This window comes from Naegleria gruberi (assembly GCF_000004985.1).
Source record: "Naegleria gruberi genomic scaffold NAEGRscaffold_33, whole genome shotgun sequence".
Lineage (NCBI taxonomy): Eukaryota > Heterolobosea > Eutetramitea > Acrasida > Naegleriidae > Naegleria > Naegleria gruberi.
The window spans coordinates 207,702-230,086 of record NW_003163294.1 but is presented as its reverse complement, the minus strand read 5'-3'; the positions used below and the strand labels follow the sequence as shown (position 1 = coordinate 230,086).

At 34.8% G+C, this 22,385-nt stretch overlaps 7 protein-coding genes across 7 annotated transcripts; 4 read left to right on the top strand and 3 right to left on the bottom strand.

Moving 5' to 3' along the window:
• Positions 1–175: 175 nt before the first annotated feature.
• NAEGRDRAFT_69261 (uncharacterized protein) lies at positions 176–1,819 on the top strand (the record flags this gene model as incomplete). Its single annotated transcript, XM_002675579.1, has 1 exon — positions 176–1,819. One exon carries the CDS (start codon positions 176–178, stop codon positions 1,817–1,819), a length of 1,644 nt encoding a protein of 547 aa, XP_002675625.1.
• Positions 1,820–4,414: 2,595 nt separating this feature from the next.
• NAEGRDRAFT_69260 (uncharacterized protein) lies at positions 4,415–4,888 on the top strand (the record flags this gene model as incomplete). The annotated part of the gene is made up of 1 exon (XM_002675578.1): positions 4,415–4,888. One exon carries the CDS (start codon positions 4,415–4,417, stop codon positions 4,886–4,888), a length of 474 nt encoding a protein of 157 aa, XP_002675624.1.
• A 215-nt stretch (positions 4,889–5,103) lies between these two features.
• On the bottom strand, positions 5,104–12,180 carry NAEGRDRAFT_69259 (rasGEF domain-containing protein; the record flags this gene model as incomplete). The annotated part of the gene is made up of 1 exon (XM_002675494.1): positions 5,104–12,180. One exon carries the CDS (start codon positions 12,178–12,180, stop codon positions 5,104–5,106), a length of 7,077 nt encoding a protein of 2,358 aa, XP_002675540.1.
• Positions 12,181–12,459: 279 nt separating this feature from the next.
• NAEGRDRAFT_69258 (uncharacterized protein) lies at positions 12,460–14,282 on the bottom strand (the record flags this gene model as incomplete). Its single annotated transcript, XM_002675493.1, has 4 exons — positions 12,460–12,828; positions 12,997–13,399; positions 13,442–13,844; positions 13,883–14,282. 4 exons carry the CDS (start codon positions 14,280–14,282, stop codon positions 12,460–12,462), a joined length of 1,575 nt encoding a protein of 524 aa, XP_002675539.1.
• A 269-nt stretch (positions 14,283–14,551) lies between these two features.
• NAEGRDRAFT_69257 (uncharacterized protein) lies at positions 14,552–17,836 on the top strand (the record flags this gene model as incomplete). Its single annotated transcript, XM_002675577.1, has 1 exon — positions 14,552–17,836. The coding sequence occupies one exon, from the start codon at positions 14,552–14,554 to the stop codon at positions 17,834–17,836; it is 3,285 nt and encodes a 1,094-aa protein (XP_002675623.1).
• A 174-nt stretch (positions 17,837–18,010) lies between these two features.
• On the top strand, positions 18,011–19,250 carry NAEGRDRAFT_69256 (uncharacterized protein; the record flags this gene model as incomplete). The annotated part of the gene is made up of 3 exons (XM_002675576.1): positions 18,011–18,104; positions 18,164–18,300; positions 18,363–19,250. The coding sequence occupies 3 exons, from the start codon at positions 18,011–18,013 to the stop codon at positions 19,248–19,250; spliced, it is 1,119 nt and encodes a 372-aa protein (XP_002675622.1).
• A 25-nt stretch (positions 19,251–19,275) lies between these two features.
• NAEGRDRAFT_80257 (WD-40 repeat-containing protein) lies at positions 19,276–21,768 on the bottom strand. The gene is made up of 2 exons (XM_002675492.1): positions 21,297–21,768; positions 19,276–21,249 (listed from the first exon to the last, which is right to left on the bottom strand). Exons 1-2 carry the CDS (start codon positions 21,761–21,763, stop codon positions 19,884–19,886), a joined length of 1,833 nt encoding a protein of 610 aa, XP_002675538.1. The 5' UTR covers positions 21,764–21,768; the 3' UTR covers positions 19,276–19,883.
• Between the last annotated feature and the right edge of the window lie 617 nt (positions 21,769–22,385).

Below are 22,385 nucleotides of genomic sequence, written 5' to 3'. Positions count from 1 at the left end.
AAAATTTTTCCAAGCAAGTCAATCATCAACCAAGTTAATATGATGAAACAAATTAATCAGATATATCTCCAAGAGAGTATTATTTATTAGAATGATGCTCATTCTAATGTGTTTTAATAATATTTAAAAGAACAAGAGAAATATTGCAACACCTTCAAACTTTAATTTAAAAAAAATGTCTCTCTTTGCTGTTCTTCCGCCACCAAAACATAAAGAATTAGGTTTGAACAACAATTCATCATCGGATCAGGACGATCAAAGACAAAAGGAAAAACGAGGAAAGGATAAAGTTAAAATTCCACTCTACGGAAAAAGAGAACACTCAAATTGGATACCACAAACTGAGGATGATTTTGCTGATGGAGGAGCCTATCCAGAAATATTTGTTTCTCAATTCCCTATGAATATGGGTAGAAAATCGGAATACAAAAATGCATCAGGAAATGTTGTTTCTGTTCAAGTGGATGCGGATGGAAATGTTAATTTTGATAAAATTATTACTCAAGGACAGAGAAAGGATGCTTTAACATTTACTAAATTTTCAGATATGATCGGCGCTGATGTGGAAGAGGATGAATTGGCAAAACCAACAATTGAAGAAACTTCGGATAATTTACTCGAAACTAAGAAAGCACTCGAACTAAGAGTTGGTGGTAAAATTACAGCTGCTCATATTGGAAATGCTGTTAGTCGTTCTGTTGCTGCATCAAAAGAAAATCAAATAGAAAAGAGACAATTCTTTAGATATAAACCTAGAGGAGGTACTGATGATGATATCAAGTATATACAAATTGAAGAGGCTCCTACCGATCCAGTAGAACCAGCTAAATTCCGAATGAAAAAGATGCCAACTGGGCCACCTTCTCCTCCTCCAACTGTAATGCATTCCCCACCTAGAAATCTTACAAAGACTGACCAGGATAATTGGGACATTCCACCTTGTATTTCTAATTACACAAACAGAAAAGGTCTTATTATTCCATTGGATAAAAGAATTCTTGCTGATGGTAGAAATTTACAACAATCAACAGTTAATCCTAAATTTGGTGACTTTACATCTTCATTATATTTGGCTGAACATAATGCTAGATTGGAAATTAAGGAAAGAGCTGAAATGCAAATGAGACTCAACGAAATGGAACAAGAAAGAGAATTACAAAGAACTAGAGAATTGGCAAATCGTGCCAAAAAGATGCACAAAGACATTAAAGATAAAGAGGACAGAGCTAGGGTAAGAAATCAAGACAGAAGAACTGGAGGTTTAACGGAGGGTAGATCCGTCTCTGAAAAGGTCAACTTTAACCAACCACAAAGATCGAGTGTCGCTTCAGGAGAGGTTCAAATTGATAGCAGATTGCTCAATCGTGCATCAGGACTCAAAGATTCATTTGATGACGATGACTACAATGTATATGATAAGGCATTATTCGGAGAATCAAACAATGGCAAACTCTATAATCCAAATATGGACAGAATCAAAATGTTCCAAGAATTGGATGAAAATGTAAATATGAGAGACAAGTTCGAGACTGAGGATGAGTCCTCTAAATCAAGAAGACAAGCAGGACCTGTGGTATTTGAAAGGGATGGTGCATCTTCTGTTTCAGCATCCAAAGCACCAGCTGCTAGAGAAGAACCTTCAGATGATGATCCTTTTGGTTTCTCCAAGTTTCTTAAAGATTCTAAAAAGAGATCAAATTTGGATCATATTGGACAAAGAGGATTCATGAAGGCAGCCGCTGGAAGTAGCTCTCTAAATGCTGAAGATTATCGTGATAGCAAAAAGAAGAAAATGGAATTCACCTCAAGTAAAGAATAATTTACTTTAATAGAGATTTTAAAGTTTGCTCTGATTTGTTCTTTTTCAATGTTTTCTGATTGTATCGTCTTATGATATCTAGAACAAGTTTGTTACTATCCTTAATTGCAATTTTCTTAATTGATGAAACACCTCGTGAAGAAACATACTCCCTCACCAAATTATGTACATCAAATAGTGTCTTCATATCTTGATTTTGATCAACATAGGCCTTATACATTTCCTCATCATACTTGAGATCATAGTTTGACGTTGATTTGTATTCCTCGTTCTGCAATCCAAAAGAGTAACTATCAAGTTTTACATAATCCGTGAGAGCCTCAATTTGTTTTTGTGTTTCTACAGCAATGGTAAACTTGTCAGCAAAAGAAACAGATCCATTCTCCTTTTTTGGAGACTGATTTGGGGTTGCTGAACGAAAGAGGTCCTTTTTTGAAGCGGCCTTTTTCCTGAATGTTACTCTCATATTGGTACGATCAATTGGTCCTAACACTCCCTTAGATTCTTTTGAGATTGTGCTCGTAACGTTATTATACTCACTAGTTATAATAACAGGGGGCATTGTTGAAGGAGTATGAGAGGCAGATCGTACCTTTCTATTGATACTAAATGATGATTGATCTTGTTGGGGCATTAAGGATTGATTGTGTACATTGTTTGTAGTATTGTTTGTCATAATACTATTAGTGATATATTGTTGATTCGAGTATTGATTGGTTGGGGAAATATTGGAAGTTGAAGAAGGAGTAGGGGAAGGAGAGGCAAAAACTTGTTGTCTTTTTGGCACTTGAACTGGAGAATGATCTCTCATAAGGACAATATGTGCTGAATTATTTCTCTTCAGCACTGAATGTTTGGTATTGGATTGGTTTGTTGTAGAGGGAGATTTTGGAGATGCTAGTGAAGGAAGTTTGGTACTGGACGATGGTTCCTGTATATTGAGGTGAGAGGAAGTTGTTGTGGAGGAGTGAAATGAAAATGTTCGAAGCTTTTGGGCATGATTTGGTGTTGTTTCATGACTAGGTGAAATGTTAAACGATGGAATTGGAACCTCAATTTTCTCTGAAAAGAGACCACTATTTCTTCTTCTTCCATTACTGGGTGAGAGACCTAGTGTTGGTTTGTTAGCATTGTTATTAGAAGGACTTTGTTGGTTGAATGAAGAAGGTGAAGATGGAATGGTCAAGCAATTTGTTGATTTTGAGTGCAAATGCTTGGGAGATGAGTTAGTGAATGAAGTTTGGTGAGTTAGTGAGGGTTTAATGTGTTTTGGGGAGGTTATCAGAACCGAATGATGATTCATTGTAGAATTGGTCATTTTGTGTGAATATAGTGGATTCGACGATGACGAGGAAGCTACGAGTGAAATATTTAATGTCATACGCACAGTGTAGCATTAGAGCTGTTTTTCTTTTGGTTCTTTTTTTGTGTTCTCGCAACAAGTTTGTGCTTGATGAAGAATTTTTGGTTATAGAGAAGAGAGAGAGTCTAATAGTGAGGTGGATAAAATAGAGTTAATTTTTCTTATTTCAGTACCTTCCTAATGTTAGAAACACAATTCGCTTTGAAAATTGTGTTTTACAAGGTTTAAGGAAATAAGAAGGAGAAGGAAATATGGGAAGCGAGATTATTCTCTTCTTTTTTTAAGAGCTGAATAGGTTTGTGTGCCCTAAGAAAAATCAATGTTAATTCGTTGATTCGTTATTTCCATTTTATTTCTTAATTCTGACACGGTAAGGTACATAAAAGTATGAGCAGTAAAAACAATGGGTTCGTTCAAATTATATTAAGCCGAGCAAAAAGACATTTTGGGACCTTTGAGTTTTCATTAAGGGCATAAAAAGGGCTTAATATGGAGGCGATTGGTAAGTTGACAAGACACTACAATGGATTTCTCTTAAATAGATCTTTGAAAAACCAGCCCTAAGAAGGAAATATGTGAAGAAGGAAGTCAAAACCAGTACGAGAGACATAGTAACAAGATTTTTTTTATTGCTTTGCCTTTTGAGGATAAGCACCACGTTCTAGCAGTGCTTCTTGATTTTTTGCTGAATTCTGTTTTAAATAAAACAGCAAAATTGAATTGGAACGGATCATGTACAGTGAACCTAGGTTGGTTTTAAAAAGGATAAGGCGTGAATAGATGATAAACTTCAGCTGCTTGTGGTAGTTGTGAAAAACGATCCTCTTTTATTTTCCTTAAAGATTCTTATGGATGATAGAAATGATACCTTCCTCATTAAGGGATTCTTAATTTAATTTGATATACTACTTCCTCCAATGATATTTCGCCCGAAAAAGAGGGAAAGGATAGGAAGAGCAAGAATCAGTTATGGTTTTACTTGACATTTCAAATTACGTTGCTGTTTAATACTGGTGGCATGTTATAGTGAAATACATACAATAATATTACCTCTCCTTAATCCACTTAGGAATACGAGATGAAAATTTCTTTTCGCATCTTTGGTCAGTTTTTGGTATGTTGTGTTTTTTTGTCACAAATGGTGAACAATACTGTTTCTTGAGGATCAAGAACTATTATTTTACTCAATTCACAGATCCAAACTCGCAACATAAAAAAAATAGAGAAAAAAAATGGGAGTATGCATGAGTATGGAACCATTGAACGAGAATCAAATAATGGCATGTTGTCCAGAACAACAAACTAGTGAGACAAAAGAAGAGGAGCAACATCATTCTGGAATAACAAGGAAAATCTCGAGAGGTGAGTCTACAATTGTTGAAACCATCCCAAGCACATGTGCTCAAGAAAATAAGATCGATCATTATGAGGCACACTGCATCGAATCGATAGTTTCATCTGAAAGTTCTGACTCGGTGTGTATAATAGATAACCATGTGGATCCTTCGGCATCATCAGAAGGCTCATCAGCAAAATCATCATCTAAGCCTTATGATGGTTGTAAAATAATCAAAAAAGGAGCAGTTATTCACAACAAATCAATTCCAACAATTTTCATTCAATTTGCCTCACATAAGAGATTATCGAATAGTTACTTCATGGATGGTGATGATGAGAATTACCTTAGTCCATCAGAGGTTTGCTGAGGAGTTATCTACTCGTTGCTTGTGATGTGCATCAAATAGAATAATGATACAATTGCATTGCTTATGCAACCAACGAATCAACGAACTCCACTTGAAAAAACAGAACTTATTACGAGTGAGGAAAGAGCGAAAAGTGTGTGAACTGCACAATTCAACCCAAAAATAAGGCATCAAAGATTCCAAATTTGAAACCAACAGTAACCATAAATAAATGTTTATTTGTTAGTAGCTGGAGCTCTTGGTTCAACTTTGAGAGATAAATCAAAGAGGGCCTTCTCATCTGTCTTGATATTTTGCACAATTTCTTCCTTGAGTACATAGTGAAGATAAGGAAGAGGTTGTAGAATGTATTTGGATTTGGTTTGAAGAGTCTTGATAGTATTGACAGTATTATAGTAGAGTCTTCTCTTTTGGAAGTTGATTAGCTTCTTGTTCTTGTTCAATTTGTGCTCAAAATAATCTAAATTACCATCTTCAATAAATACCAAATCAGTAAAGTAGATTGCTACAACAGGAACTGCTGGGGCACCATTAATGATAACTTCTCGTTCCAATTGTTCTCTCAATGCCTTGGAATTATTGTTCACCAAATTACTGCATTCTTCAACAAGTTCCAAATCTTGCTTGCTGAGTCCTTCTTTTGTCTTTTTCAGTCTGTGAATCTCGGCAGAATTAAATGCAGATGTGATTTGAATGATTGAGGTATAGTTTCGAAGTTCTTTCAACTCTCTAAGGATGTCCACAAATTTCTTCATAATTTTCTTTCTAATTTCCAAATTTGGCTCCAAAAGTATCTTGTTTCTAACCCAGAAACTAACATTGTTAGTTCTCTCAGTTATTGCACACAGTGTTGGTGCAAGTTCTTGCTTGTACTCTTTGTCAGTCCAAGCTGAGCCGAAAAATTCTTTTGGTTCAATCTTTTTGAAGAGTTTTGCCTCAATGATTGTCAATTGTCTAGCAATTTCTAAACTTGGCCAATCCAAAAGTTCAAACTTGACATCAAATGGATTATCTAATTGTTTGGTAAACTTTTTGGCCTCCTTCCACTTTCTGATATCCATTTGGGGTTCTTCCAATTTTTCTTTTGGAATATTCTTTGGAATGTGAGGATTTGGTGGTACTGCTGTAACATCTGTGTAAATATCCATCTTGACATTCAAGAAGTGTTTGATAATGTATTTCTTAATCTTCTTTTGAGTAACTCCAGAAATATTGGAAAGGAATGTAACAAGCTTGGCAATAACATTATTGTCAAAATCATGGAATCCGAATCTAACCCACTTGCTGATAAATTGTTCAACTCTGAGCTTGATGACTGTTTCTTCGGCTGTTTTAAATATTTCAATAAGTTGGGTGAGTAAATTAATTGGTTGAGTGAAAGAGGCGCAAGTGAGGAGGAAGATTTCTCCATACTTGTGACTCTCCTTGTCAATTTGATTTGTATCCACGTCAAGCAATCTTTCGACAAGTTTTTTGAATGTACCTGCTTTGATATTGTGCTCTTCATTGTTCAATAGCAAATCACCATCCTCAATATCGGTACTATCTAATTGCACATTGAACAGTTCATTATTGAAAGGTTCTAATAAAAGTTTTTGACATTCTTTGACAATTGGATAAGCATTTTGCTCTTCTTCAGATGTAAATCCTGAGTGAAGCATAACAGCACCCAATAACCATCTCCACTTTTGTTCGACTTGTCTCTTTTCAGCAATAGGAATTCTCTGTTTCTTTGGAATGTTTGGATCATAGAGCTCATTTACCACAAGTTTACTGGTACATTCTTTGATAAGAGGTAAAAGTGATTCTCTAAATACAATATATACCAAGTCTAATTCCTTTCTCAAGGTTAATTGAAGAACACTGTTCATCAAAACTCTACAAATCTGTCTAAAGAATAGACCAATAAGAGGAGCTTGTTGCTTTAAGCTTTTTGCCTCATAGTAGGATACAAGTTGTCTTTGTCTCAGTAAACTTGGATCAGCAAGTTGGATATTAGAGAGAAGATCAATATTGTCGCTTTGCATTTGCAGCTCATCAATAAATCCTCCGTCTGAGGTGACATTTGATACAATTACAGAAATCAAGTAATTAATAACAAGGGAAACTTCGGTACGAAGAGATCTATCATCTTCAACTCTAGATTTTGGATCATAATCGAGATTGTTAATAGCAATAGTTACATAGTCCAAAAAGTTCAAAATATTCAAAATCTTGAAGAATGGTAGAACCTTGAACCAAGAAATTAACCTTTGCTTTGATAAGCCTCTCATTATCCACAACAAAATGCATGAAAATACAACAAACAGCTCATCATCTTGGAAAATTGTGAGGTACTCATCTTTTTCAAAGAACAAATCAACAAAGATGAGATAAATTTCACAAACATTGGCTTTTGAGTTTTCATGAACATATCTAGAGTCAAAATCAAGTTTACAAAGGTGGTTGAGTAAGACCTTTGTCATCTTCTTAATTAATCTATCCTTCTTACTGTCCACAATTTGATAGAATAACGTGCTGAAATGTTTGACACCAAAGTTTCCTCCTTCCAATGATAAATTGTTGATAGGAATCCAATGCTCATAGTCACTGAGGATAGTAATGAATTCACTCTTCAAACGAAGTTGTTTCTCATCCGATCCATTAAAGAATTTAAAGTATTTCTTTACCAGTTTGAGCACATGTTCTCTTTTGAGAATAGGGATCAAATCTCTAATGAACAATGCCAAGTTTCTATTACCATTCAACCCAATGTTATTTCTTCCAGTACCATCACTCAACATTAACTTGTTGACACATGTATTAAAGTTGTCAATTAATTGTTTCAATGATATGAAGAATAGGTCTTCAGGTACTTCTGTAAAGTAATCCATAGTGTGGTGATCTTCTGAGCTAGGCACTCCTGAAAGAATTATACTCTTGATAGTAATATCGAAAAGGAACCAAGAAAATCTGATAGGATCATGAGGAGATACTTCATTCTTTTTCTTTTCGTATTCCTTTTTATCCTTTTCCAAACTGGTAGTTTTCTTTATGACTGACTTGCCATACTTTTTACTGAGCCTGTTCATTTCCTTAATATATTTGCCTTCTTCTGCTGGCTCAAGTTCCTTGCCTTCTGGAACATAAATAAATCTTGTTATTATTCTTGGTAAATTCAAGAAAAGTGGATTACCCTTGATGTTTTCAAACATGAATTTAACATAACTAGTAAAATACTTGTTACTTCTTGTGTGATGTTTGGTAAAGTGGTAGGATCCTCTTAGGCAAACAAGTAATGATTCAAAGACAGAGCTTTCCAAGCTTTCAATTTGTTGTTCATCAGTTGTAAGTTCAGAAACTCTGCACATCAATTCAAAAAGTAGGTTCATTAAAATTGGGAAGTGAGGTAACAACTCTGAGAATTCAATTTCGTTAAACTTTTGAAGAACAAAACCTTCCAAGAAATCCAATATTTCAATTGTTTTACCAGGAGCGGCTGTGTAGAGATCAGTCAGAGAAGCATAAAATAATGCAAGAGTTGGATCTCTAGGGTGTATAGTCGATACTAAATTGGTTTTAACTTTGATTTTTGAACTCTTTAGAGGTTTGAGACTATTCTCAGACAAATAATTACTCTTAAAAGAGTCCTTCTTGTAGATTGTAATATCATCATTACAATCAGGCAAGTAGATAAGGTTGTGTTTCAAAGTGTACTCACATTCATCTGGTTGAATACTCTTAGTGAGTGGGAGGAAAGCATATCCAATAATAGCTCTATCAGATGTTGAAAAGAATTCTTTTCTTGAATCGAAGGAACTATTTGCATATTCCAATTTCTTTGAATGCTTATTGTCAATATCAACATGGTAAAAGACAAATAATAAATGGTGCTTTTCCATAGGATACATTGGAAGTTCCAATCTAAATTCATCCAATAATATTTGCTGTCTCGAATCGACCGAAAGGGAAGTTATTAAAGAAGTTGTTCTCTCCTTCTTTAACCAAGCAATAAATCTTTTTTCAGCTTTTCCATCAATATCTTCAACTTTAGGAGGAGCTGTGTCTGTTTCTCTAAAATAAACTTCAGCAAAAATGTTCTTTGCTGAGGATGCACCTTCAATAATAAAACTTTGAGGATAAATAAACAAAGTATTTTGCATGGATAGATTAGGATAGTTAGAGGAGAGGAGTGGAAATTCTTGAACTTGATTGAGTTGTTCTTGATTTACAAGGCTCTCAGTTCCATCATGCTCATAACTAGATATTATACTTTCATTAACAGATCTTGGTGAGCTGAATGCTGTACTTGATCCGAGAATAGAGCTTGAGCTTGGGGACCCAAATGAGGAATCCAAATCAGATCTCGATCCTTGACTTGTTAAGAATCTTGATTTAGAATTTTGGATTTTTTGCTGAATTTCATAATTACTTTGAGAACTAGAATTTGAAAGAAGTTCAGCAGTGAACAGCATAGATCCTTGAACTTGATTATTCTTAATTTTCTTATCCTTGATTGAGTTTCTAATAATTGTCACAAAATCTACTGGATTTTTAAAATCGCCATCAACTTCATAGAATGGTTTGATGTCATATCTTGAACCTTCCAATTTGAAAGATTCAACCTGTTTCCCTTTAACATTGATCATTTCCTTAACAAATAAAGATGTAAATCCAAATAAAAATGGCTGTCTGAATCTAATTAGCTTGGCCTTAAGTTGATTGTATTGATCAGACCACTTATCAATATTCTTATTTTCTTTAGAATACATTTTAACAGCCTCATGGATAGATGATGTAGGAATTCTATAGATTGTTGCTACGAGATAGACCTCGTCATTTGGATAACTAACAGTGAATAACTTTTTTGGAGAAACTATTATTGAAGAATAAATATCTCTTGCATCTTCATAAATTTTGAGTTCATCTCTGAATAGAGGTGGAAGATCGCTTAATTGTTGATTAGGCAATAAATGGAAATGGTAGTCTTCTGATAATTTTCTACCATATTGAATATCGTATAAGGCAACTGATGAGAATAATAATTCTCTATCTTTCATTTGAATATTTTCAAATCTTAAACTTGTACATTGAAGGAAGAATTTGGTCTTTCTTTTAACTGGATAAGCTAAATCAGAAACTCTTTGGCACATTGAAGCTTCCAAAGGTTTGAACATGTAATCAGGTTTTAAACAACTCATCAAACGTGTTTTTGAAGTAATGGTCTCTGTCACAGCATCTAATCCTGGGTTTTTAACTACCATTACAGTTCCATTCTTTGGTTCAATATTTTCAATAATGTCAGTCTTCTTTTTACCAGCAGAATATTTGGCAAATTCGACAAGACTTTTCTTTGCTTCCAAAACTTGAATTTCATCAAAACCGTCAACTGCCTTCTTTTCCGTGTTTCCTCCTATCATACCAATAATTGTTTTACTTCTTATTGATGCTCTAGGTGTTACACTATTTCTAGGAGATTGCTGAATAGTGTGATGGTCTGAATCTTCTGTTTGACCAAGAGAAATTTTATCAATTTCTGACAATTTCAAAAAGTAACTCTTTCTATTTCTTGGTGTGGTAATACTTTCTTCTTCAGTATTAGTTGACGATTCATCATCACTGGAGTCGGAAGAAGATTGTTTTGGTGCTGAAGAAACAGAAGATTCTGAATTATCACAATAATTATGACTATGGTCAATTCCATCGTTTTCATCAAAAGTAGGCTGGAAAGGTGCTCGCATATATTTTACAGGTACTCGTTTCATAATATGGAATGGTGTGTTAAAAACTTTGTAGGCTTGAAGAAGATGAGGTTGAGAAACTCTTGAATTTGCCAATAATTCTTCTTCCTCAGCTGACAAGGTCTTATCTGTTTGTGACCAAGGTTTGTTTTTCGTTTCAATTTCCATTGCTTGTTCAATTCTTTCGGATGGTAAAATTGTTGTGCTGGTTGAATTACTACTACTTCCAAATTGATCGGAAGAGGTGTAAGCAGCAGTTGGTGAGTGATTATGTTGTTGTTGATATTCAACAAAGGAGGTGTTGTGTGATTTGTTTTGTGAAGAGTAGTGAAGGGTTCTAGATGTTTTTCTAGTCAATGAAGAAGAACGAGAAATGCCATTTAAAGAGAGTGTTTTCACTTTTGAGTTGACTCGTCTGAAGAGTGCCTCGTCTACTGAAAAATCGATTGGTTTGGCTGATTGACCATTTCCAGGTGATGACAGATCGTTTTCTGCCTCATATGAATTGCTTGGAAAACTAAACTCATCATTTCCTTCTGACTCCACATCTTGCATCAGAGAACCTTCGTCGCCTGTATCTAGGTAATCCATATTCAAATTTCCTCCCTGTTTGGAATGTAAATAACTGAGAATGTTGCACGAATCACTGAGAGATGAGCTGCAACTACTACTATTACTTCCAACACTATTTACACTGTTTGGTGAGTCGAGAAGTTTCTTATCGTTAACAATCTTTCTGATTGGCAAAGGTGGTGGAGTTGTTGTAACAGCACTATTACCAGTCAAACTTTGATCAATAGAAGAATAATTACTATTAGCAGCACCAGAATTAAATCCTCTAGAGTATGATGGAATGGATGGTGGTCGATTTTTCTTTGGTTTCGTATGGTTCTCATCAGTGCTATCACCCGAAAAGTTGATGTTGATGGAAGAGGACACAATATCTTGACGTTTGGGTAATACCTCCTCCTTTTGTTCATCATCCTTTAAACGAATGTCAGTGTCTATCCCTTTGAGGGATCCTGGAATTGGTGGGGGAGGATTTCTATTGAGGAATTTTGGAGAGGTTGGTGAGCTGTTTGAAGGAGAATCATGTTGGATGTGGTTAATAGATTTTTGAGGTATTGGTGGAGGAGGAGATTTGTTGAGCAGAGAGGGTGAATGGTATTTGGGTTTCCTTTGTGGAATGCTAGGTGGAGCATTTGTTTGGTTAGATGGATGATTTGTTTCAAATCTATTGAAAGAAGTACTATTTAGATCATCAACACCTGCATAACTTTGATAACTCTCATTATTAAAGGCAGATTGATTGTTGTTACTCTCGGTTGATGAATGGGGTTCGTATTTGTTTCTTGTAAGAATGTTACTAGAAAAATCACTTCTATTACCAAATTGAGAAACTAAAGTATTATTTGTTGATGAATTTCCGTTCGATATTTCAATCCCTTGCTGTCTTGTTGAAATTGTGGTTGCTCGTCTTGGTGGTAGGGGAGGAGGAAGTGTTCCTTGTTGTTGCTGTTGTTGATCAGGTGATCCATTACTATACGATGAAGAAGAGGAAGAGTGGTCCATTGGATGATTGGTTACTCGACGAGTCCAACCAGTGGATCCATTGTGGACATTATTGCGAGACATTTTTTCTTCTGTGTATTTAGTCTTGTGAATGTCATTGCCTTACTAACTACATGCAGCGAAATTCTTGCACATAGACTCGTTCCACTTTGTCACTAAACGTCATACATCGCAGACAAAATTGCCATCGTTGTGTAACCTTCCACAGAAACGGAATGAGTACCTACATAGTGCCATTAGTGATGTTTACAATTCACGAGCCATTAACAGTCAATTCTTCTATTGTATAAGGGAGCTTGGATTTCCAATAAAGTTTTCGACTGAATTTAATTGGTTAGAGATGACATCAGAATCATACATACCTTGCCAAAACTCGGTGATCATCCTTTTAAGCTCCTCTTCATTTTGGAATTCATCATTAAAGAGTCGTTTCCATCTTTTTCTAAGATTCAATGCTAGGTCAATAACAATTACAGTCTTGTTTGTACTTCTTCTGAGTGCTCTTCCTAGTTGTTGTAAGAAAACAATTTCAGATTCGGTTTGTCTTGCCAAAACCAAACAATCCACGTCTTTTACGTCATAACCTTCACTAACCATCATTACATTCACTAAAACATTCAACTTTCCTGTTTCAAAATCCTCAAGTATCTGCTTAGTTTGTTTAGTACCTTTCTTATAATGTACAGATGAGCATTTTAACGCAAGGACAGATGTTTTGGATTTCTTGTTGATGAGACCTTCTATTTGGTCTGCATTTTCACAACTATTAGCGAACTAACAGGGTTCTAGTTTGGAAATACATGAGATATTACGTACAATTATGATTTTTTTCTTGGCGGCAAGTCCTGCATTCACTTGTTCCTGCAAGAATTGAAAGAGAACGTTGGTTACACTTTCTGGTGTCAGTTTTTTCTTCACTTGCTCGTCAGTGTTCATTCCTAATTGAATGAGGGATTTCTCAAGTTTGTTAATAAAGTTTGGAAGTTGTCTCTTTGGATTGTTGTAAATATCAAAAGCTTCTTTAAATATTTGTTGGTAAGTTAAAATGTCCAAAGACGAGTTGATTGTTGATGGCAAATATTCTAGATATTCGACTGGTGGGAAAAATCCAAGATTATTAGCTAATCTCCAAGGCAAATCAACATAGACAATATCCTTAAATAATTTTTTCAAATTCTCACCAGTTGGATCATCTCTGTGAATGAGAGTTGCAGTCATGCTAGATGGCTGGATTAATTAAAAGGATAATTTCCATACTTACCCTAGCATATAACGATTAGATGGTAAATTGGATAGTTGTGTAAAGACCTTATTATATGTTTGGGCAACAACGTGGTGTACCTCATCAATTACACAATGGGTACATTTGATTGATGAAATCTTATCGAATGATTGAAATAAACAAAATATAAATTTTGCCCTTTTCATCTTTGAATCAATAGTCTTTTGTGTCTCATTCTCTGTGATATTTAGAAAATCAGAGTCAGTAAAATCCCATTCACTTTCTAAATCCGTACAAAATTGAGTTTTGAATTTTTGGTAGGTGCCATCTCTAATTACCTTTGAGTGTACAAGAAATAGTAATTTAAAGGATTTAAAGTCGTTAGTATCCTTCAACCTTGTGAGTTCTCGTTCAATATCTAAAATAACAAGAATAGTTTTACCTACTCAATGGATTAAATCAAATATTGAGAATAATTACCTAATCCTGTGGCTAAAACTATCAAACCAGTACTATGTTTGAGTATTCCTCTAACTTTATCGCAGTGGTCGAGAACCGCTTTTTGAAATTCACTTGCCTTGAAACCTTTAAAAGTTGAGCTTTGATGAGGATATTGGTGACTGTGTTGGGCCAAAATTGTTGGATCTATTGGTCCTACATCCTCAATTTGTGTAGGTTGAACAAGTATGGTTTCAACTTCTTCCACACTACTAATTTCCAAAGGCTCCTCCGAATGAACAGATGATGAAGTTAATATTTCCACAAGTGATGATGAGTTTGCATTCTGAATTTCTCCCGTCGAGTCATTAATCTTTTCTCCAGGTTCAATACTATTAATTACTTCTTGTTGTCCTGTTGGAGATGATGAACAATCAATCATAATTTGTTCATCTACGATATTATTTGCAGAGTTTCCATCCCACACAATCGGATCAATAGAAAGTGTTTTCAACCTTCCAAAAAATCTTTCCTTCACCTTTTGTTTGCCAATCCTATTTAAATTTTGAAACAACTCATGAAGGCCAATTGGTCGTTCATTCTTGTGATTGTTGGAAGAAGGCATTTTTTTTCATTTTACAATTTCTTTAATAACATTTGGCGCCAACCATTTAAAGCAATTTTCCAATAATAAAAAATAAACAGAAAAAGATGCAGCCACAATCACCTCAACCAATCCATCAACACAGACGGTCGATTAGCACACCAGACTTGATAAACTCTGCCCAGATTCATGAGAGTAATAATACCAATGTAATTGATAACAATACATTGGATAGTTACACTTTGAGGCCTTCCCCTTCATCGATTTTAAGAAAGGCCGAGGCAACGAGTGCAGAACCTGTTATTGGTTCTAAATCTTTGAGATGGAATGAAGAATCAAATGTTAGAATACCCTCTCCTCCACCAAATCAGATTAGTACTGATTATTCACAATCGGAGAATTTGAGTGATGCTGATAGTGTAAAGACAACTGATTTGATGGAAAAGTGGGATTTAGATAATGTAATTTCTGGTGGTGATGATTTATCTATACATACAGAGGATGAGGATGCAATTTCCCAAACAAGTTTTAAGGAAAGCGATATTATACCTATTTCAAATTTGGACAAAGAAATGAAAGGGTTTTACAATAGACCATCTATTGTAAACATTTTACAAGATGAAAAATCTAAAAGTACCCTCAATGAAATTATTTCCACTGATCCACTTTCGAGAATGTCTCAAACTCTGGAAAAGAGAAGAAGTTCTGTGGTTTCTCTACAACAAGAATCGATAACATCTCCTTCCAATCAAATTCCTCCTTCTTCCAGTACTGCTGCTATTTCACCAAATACCAAACCAAAAGAAGAGAAAAAGTATGGACTAATTGAGGGAGTTTATATTCCTTGCATTTCTTCAGTGCTTGGTACTATTCTTTTCTTGAAAGTACCTTGGATTTTGGCAAATGCTGGATTGGCATTCTCCCTCTTGTATATTTTCATATCAGTAATTTGTGCTATATTAACATGGTTAAGCTTAACAAGTGTAGTTACAAATGGATTGTTAAAATCTGGTGGAACGATAGCCATTATGTCAAGAGTGCTTGGAAATCAATTTGCTGGAAGTTTGGGTCTGATTTATTTTGTTGGTTTCATTTTCCTATTGTCCCTTCACTCATTTGCAGCTGCAGATTTATTAATGTCAACCATCAGAATATACTATCCGTATTTCAAAATGATAGATTCTGATTTACAACATCCTTACTGGGATTTAATTATTCTAGCCATTGGATTCCTATTTTTAATATTCCTACTTGTTTTCATTGGTTTCAGACATGTTGTAAGATTTGAATTGATCTTTATTATTGCAACATTCATTACAATTCTGTTATTTATCATTGGATGTTTTGTAACTGTCAAAACAGAATATCATATAACATCAGCAAAGTGGAATAATTTTGTTGCAAATTTTCCACCTCAATTCCAGCATGGACAAGATTTCTTTTCAGTGATGGCTGTCATATTTCCAAGTGTAGTTGGAATTTTGGCAGGAATCAATCGATCAGGGCATGTTAAACATATTCAAAGAAATATTCCTATTGGAACTATTGCCTCACTGCTTACCTCCACTTTTGTGTATGTACTAATTTTCATTCTGTTGAGCTTTGTTGGAAAGAGAGATGAGATGAGAGAGAATACAGCTTATTTTGCTCTGGTTGCCTTTCCAGATTTTGGTTTATCGATTGGAACCTATATTGTAAAAGTTGGCATGTTGATTGCAATATTGGGAGAAGGAATCCAAGCTCTTGTGGTTGCACCTCGAGTGGTACAAGCCATTGTTGACGAGAATATTATTTCATTCATTCCATTGCACTATTTAACAAGCAAGGGTTCAGTGAATATGAGGAAGGCTACTTTATTTTCTGCTCTCCTTGCTATCATCCCCCTTTTTCTAGGTAATTTGGAAAGTATCTCAACGTTTATTGCCATGCTCATTCTCTTCTCATTTGCTTTCCTCAATATTTCGACTTTTGTTGCCAGTATTAGCCCTAATTGGAGGCCTAGGTGGATGTATTATCATTGGTCGTTAGGGGTATTTGGATTCTTTGTATGTGCTATTTGCATGTTTTTAATTGGATGGTATTGGACTCTGTTATGTGCCATCATTGGCCTCTTGTTGTACATTCTTATTGAGGTCAGTAATGAAACCAATGCATTTGGCGATGCTATGAGTGGAGTTAAATTGCAAACTGCCCTCAATGCTCTCTATTCATGTGAAACAAACCCTAACTCCTCCACCAGTTCCTATCACGAGAAGTCGAATTGGAGACCTCAACTCTTGTGTCTCGTAAAGATTCTTCCAAACAATACCATTTCACATGCTGATATTCTCAATGTTGCAAACCAACTCAAGAAGGGACAAGGTCTGTGTGTAGTTGCAGCCATCATTGAAGGAAATTACAAGAAAAAGTTCAAGATTGCTCGAAAGGAACAACTTGCCCTTTCCCTGAAAATGAAAGAGAAGTCAATTACTGGATTTTCTCAAGTCATTGTGGCTAAGAATTTTCAGGAGGGTATCAATCATTTGATTCAGAATTGTGGATTGGGTCCTCTAACTCCCAATACAATTGTTTCTGGATTCCCAATGAGTGATGACAAGATCAGTGCTAGAAACTTTGTTGAAATGTTAAAATACGCAGAAATTAGTAGAAAAGCTGTTATTATAGCTAAGGGAGAATTTGGAGAGGAAGAACAATGTGGATTCATAGATCTCTATTGGATTATTTATGAAGGAGGACTCGAATTACTCATAACTTTCTTACTCCAAAAACACAAAGTTTGGAGAAAGTGCAAAATACGAATCTATACTGTTGTTGATGATACTTCTAGTTTAGAAATGATTAAGGAAGGAGTTCACGATATCCTATATCATTTAAGATTTGAAGCAGAGTGTCACGTTCTCTACATGAGACCACACGATGTTTCTCCATTCGTTGTGACACATGACCAAAGAGAAAGAGAACGAATGTTGAAACCCTCAAGCAAAATTAACAAGTCCATCTTTAGAGATGTGAGATCCATGTCGTATCATGAAGGATTAGATTCTCTGGTTTTCAATTTTCCATCGACACCGCAACAAAATGCAGATGAAGTTTCCATTAATATTGAAAATAATCCAACAACCCCAACTGACGAATTGAGTACTCAATATTCGAATGTTCCCAACCTGACCATTACTGACTATTTGAATACCTCATCAAGAATCAATACCATCATTCGACAACATTCCACTCCAAAAGATACACAACTTGTCATTGTAAACCTTCCCTCATTAACATCAAATCTTTCAAATTTGGATTATGTACTATGTTTGAAACATCTCACTCAAAATATTTCCTCCAAAATATTACTCATCAAGGGAAGTGGCAAGGAAGTAATCACTCATTTATTGTAATCTTTAAATAATAAAAATTTACAACATATATTTTCTAATATTTATTTAAAAAAAATGCAACACATTGGATTGGCTCCTCCAATCGCTGAAACTGGATTGATCAATGGAGCACCATCTCTAAAAGATTGGAAAGAGGAGGAATTAATAGAAATCGGAAAAAAGTATCGTCAAGTGATGATTTCTGTTGATTCCGTTCGGTTTGAAAGGAATTTTAAAGCAGCACATGATGAATTATTGAAGGCTATTGATTTATGCCCATTCCAACCAGGTTAGTTTTAGTTCGGAGTGATGATAGGAATTATATTGGTATTATTATTAATTTAATAGAGGCTTATTATAAGAGAGCACTACTGTATTTTCAGACAAGTAATCAAAAGGAAATGCTTCGGGCTGTCACGATCACAAAATTCGTTTGTAGAGGACATCCATTTTGGACTTTGTTATGTGATGGATATATAGAGGAGGTATGTATATAATATTACAACAGTTTTTAATTTACTTTCATATTGAAATTAAATAATAATAGGTTGCACAAAATTATAGAAAATCTAAAGATTTATATTTGAGTGCTTTTAAAATTGAAAAGGAAACAGTATTGGAATATTATCAATCATTTTATTCGATATCAAGAAATATGGCAGAAACAATGTATTCATTGTTTGATATTTTTACACCATTCTTTTCAATCTTCAACGCTGGTTGTGTTATGATGGATATTGATTTATATGCTGATGCAATCAAAGAATTTGAAAATGCAATCACAAGCTTGGAAAATGGTTGTAATGTTCCAAATTTTTACTATCCAGAGCATAAAGAAAGAATACTCAAGGTGGGAAGAGCACTATGCTATAACAATATTGGATGTTGTTATATTAACACGGAATCTGAAACAGCACTTAAATATTTAGGTAAAGCTGTTGAAAATTGCTCTAACTATATACTTGTTTACTCTAACAGAATGTCTACAAATGCTAGAACGGATAATTACGCTCAGATTGTGGAAGATAGTGAGACAGTATTGAAATTTGTCACAAACCCTGATCAGGTGGAAGTAATGGAAGTTGAACGAATCTCGGCTCTGGAAAAAATGCTAAGGAATAATCCTTATAAAGCCTATTCGAAACAAAAATTCAAGGAAGAATTAGAGGAATTAAGCAAGAAATACCCAAAAAATTATACAATTTACATTACACAAGCATGCTCTTCAAATTCACTTGAAGACGCTATTTCCATTGTTGATCAAGGAATTAAGAATATTGATGGATCTGCAGTTGAAAATGAATACAAACTCCTAACGTTAATTGAGTTTAGATCTCAATTGCTTAATGGAATTGGGAAAACAGCTGAAGCTGACAAGGATCTAAATTTTGTAACAATGGCTTTTCAATCAGAGTATTTACTGAGAATCGAATAATTTAAATTATCTTCCAAAATAAAGATAATGAGTAAATGTACAATTTATTGGTTTAACAGGGAAACAACTTGGAAAGCAGCAGCTGCTACTCTAGCTGTTGGATTGGCTGATTTTTGTGCAAATGTCTGAATGTGTTGTTTTCCAATAGCCTTTATAGATTCGCTAGCTCCTGTCAAAACTGTACCAGCAGCACACAACAAGTCATACAGGATATTGTGATCTGTTTCATCAGGAATACCTTGGATGATTAAGGCCAAGAGTTTCTCTTTCAATGCATCTGATTGAGTGTTTGTGTGAATACTGACAGCAGTATTAAGCAAAAAGTATGAATAGGCTGCTCTCATGTTGGCATTGGTCGTATCAACAGATTTAGCAGCATTGTCAATGACGATCTGGGCATGCTTGGAAATAATGAATTTAAGTTGTTGTGTATAGAACATGTTAGCTAAAGCTCTAAAAGCCAGCATCTTCAAAGCAGCGTATGTGGTTGTTGGGTTAAAGCACAAGGTTACCAATTTGATCAAAATATTGGTGCCATTCTTATATTGTTCAGAGTAATGATTAGCAACTGGGTTGGCTAAAATCAATAATCTGAATAAATCTACAGCTGGGAAAACTTTTTCAATTGGCCAGTTAAGCATCTTTTTCAACAACAGCAACATGTGCTAAAGTGACTTTTTCACCTTGACCGGCCTTGAGAATTGTACATAATTGTGTCAAAGTAGTGCATTCAGTTGGTAAGAGAGCAAGAGATGCATCAGATGTCTTTACATTTTCATTAAATTCATTGAGCTTTTTAAGGATACCATCATAGTTGGCTTGATCAAAGACCTTGGTGGTAGCTGGGAAATGTTTGACCTTCTTTTGTCTTTCTCTTTCTTCTAATTCCTTTTGATATTTATCTTGTTCTTGAGAGAATGGAGAGGAAGTAGTTGGGTTTGATTCAGTACCTGGACGCTTGGCAGCGAAAGTTTCTCTTTGGTGACCAGTATAAGGATCTCCAGCAACAAAGTCTGATGGTACAGTATCATGAGCATCAGCATTATCCATAACGAAACGAGCAATTTGTTCCAAATAGTTTTGTCCAAGATTATTATCCCAAATAAATTGTTGAGCAGCAAAATATGGGTTATCACCCTTATTATATGGAAGTTTGAAAGTCTTCATTCCACTTCCATGTTCAAGTTCTACATCGAAAACGTAATCATACATTTTACCATTGTAGAAAGTTCTTTGAGAGAATCCATCTCCTACACCTGGTCCATCTGTAATTTCACCAAGTTTATCCCACTTTTGTTGAGCAGCATTCCAAGAATAAGCTTCTGGAATACCACTATTATTGACAAGTTTGATTTCACCATCTGATGTACCCTTTGTATTTTGCAAGGCTAATTCTGTAGTCAATTTAGTTGGATCAACTCCACTCTTCTTTTTCTTTGAATTTGCAATATTATCATTAAAGCTTTGAATAATTAGTGGATTGGCAACCTTTTCTGGATTTTTAGTAAATACTCTGGCAACACAATCAGAACAAGCTGTAGCAATATCACCATTTGGAAGACAAACAACCTGCCAGACACATCCTGGGTGTTCAATGGTTTGTACCAAAGAATCACCTCTCCAAATTTTAACAGTTTTATCTTCACTGGCTGTCAAGATTTCTCCTGATGGTGCTACTTCAACAGAATAAACTAATGTATTGTGTGCTTGAATATGTCCAATACAATCTCCTTGTAAAGTCCAGGTTTTAACAGTACCATCATTTGATGCTGATAAAAATCCAATACCTGGTAATTCTTTGAGAGATCTAACACATGATGAATGAGCAGCAGCAATGTCACGAGTTTCCTTTCCATTTTCCCAGAATTTAATACTTCCATCGCCACTACCAGTGATAATAATACCATTTTGTAAGCCTAGAACACACAAAACGTTTTGTTCATGTCCCTTCAATTCGGAAATGGCTGCATCCTTATCAAAATGCCATGTCTTTGCAGATCTGTTAAGTGTGAATAAATCGATTTTTTAAAAACTAAAAGTACTTACTTATCCCAAGAACCTGAAATTATAGTGTTTGTATATTTGTCAACAGATAAACAACTGACTGCATTGCTATGAGCATTTGGATAACTCTTCACTGGAGTTCCATCAACAACATTCCAAACAATGAGTGATTTGTCGTGTGATCCGGAAACTACATAATGATCAGGAAGATAATCAATAGATGTGATGAATTTTTCGTGTCCAACCATTGTCAAAGAGCATTGATATTCACTTTGCTTTCTAGCATTGTTCAATTCCTCACCATCAAACATTGTATTTTCGATATTAGTTTGTTCCTCCTTATAATTTGGATTAGGAGCCCATGTTTTCACTGTACAATCCAATGATCCTGTGACAATACCTCCATCCACAAGTGGATTAGCACAAATCGTACGACACTGATCAATATGTCCCTTACACTCGGCTCTCAAAACATAATCAGGAAGTAATGTTGTTGCTTCTGTTGTCATTTGTGTGCTATTTTTTTGTGATCTAAAAATAAATTTCAAATCCTTTTGCTGTTTAGAGTTCATTCATCTCAAAAAAATTGTAAACACTTTGATTGGTAGTATTTGAGTAACAACAATTTTCTTAACATTTGTCTAGGAAAGATAATAAACTTACCTAGAAGGTATAAATAGTAGAAGATTTCAAGTTACAAAAAAAAATGACAAGAATTATTCTGGTGGATTTTGTGCAACAGAAGGAAAATTATTCAAATATTCCAAATCAAAAAGTTATTAATTCATCGTCATCATTAAAACAATGTAATCAACATTTATTTGATGATAGGGAATTATTTCAGTTACTCTGTTCGAGGATGAGATCACTTTCTGCAATTGGATTCCGATATGTTGGTACGATTGGAGATGGATTGATATCTTGTCCTTGGTGTGTTACAGTTTCTCATTCTTCACAATTGATACTTGTTGGTGATTATTACAATGGAAGAATATTGGGATTTAATTTATTGACAAGGATTTTGGAGGAGACTATCCAGTTGCTAAGTGGTCAACCATTGTCGTTGTGTGTAGAAAAAGGAGAGGAAAGGGATGCCTTGATTGTTGGAACTTCTATGAATCAAGTATTGAA

What these genes read in the sequence shown, in the direction of transcription:
- NAEGRDRAFT_80257 (XM_002675492.1), bottom strand. Translation starts at nt 21,763, where the DNA reads ATGACAACAGAAGCAACAACATTACTTCCTGATTATGTTTTGAGAGCC. An exon ending in ATTTCAGGTTCTTGGGATAA is followed by an intron (nt 21,250 to 21,296) that starts GTAAGTACTTTT and finishes CACACTTAACAG; the next exon opens with ATCTGCAAAGACATGGCATT.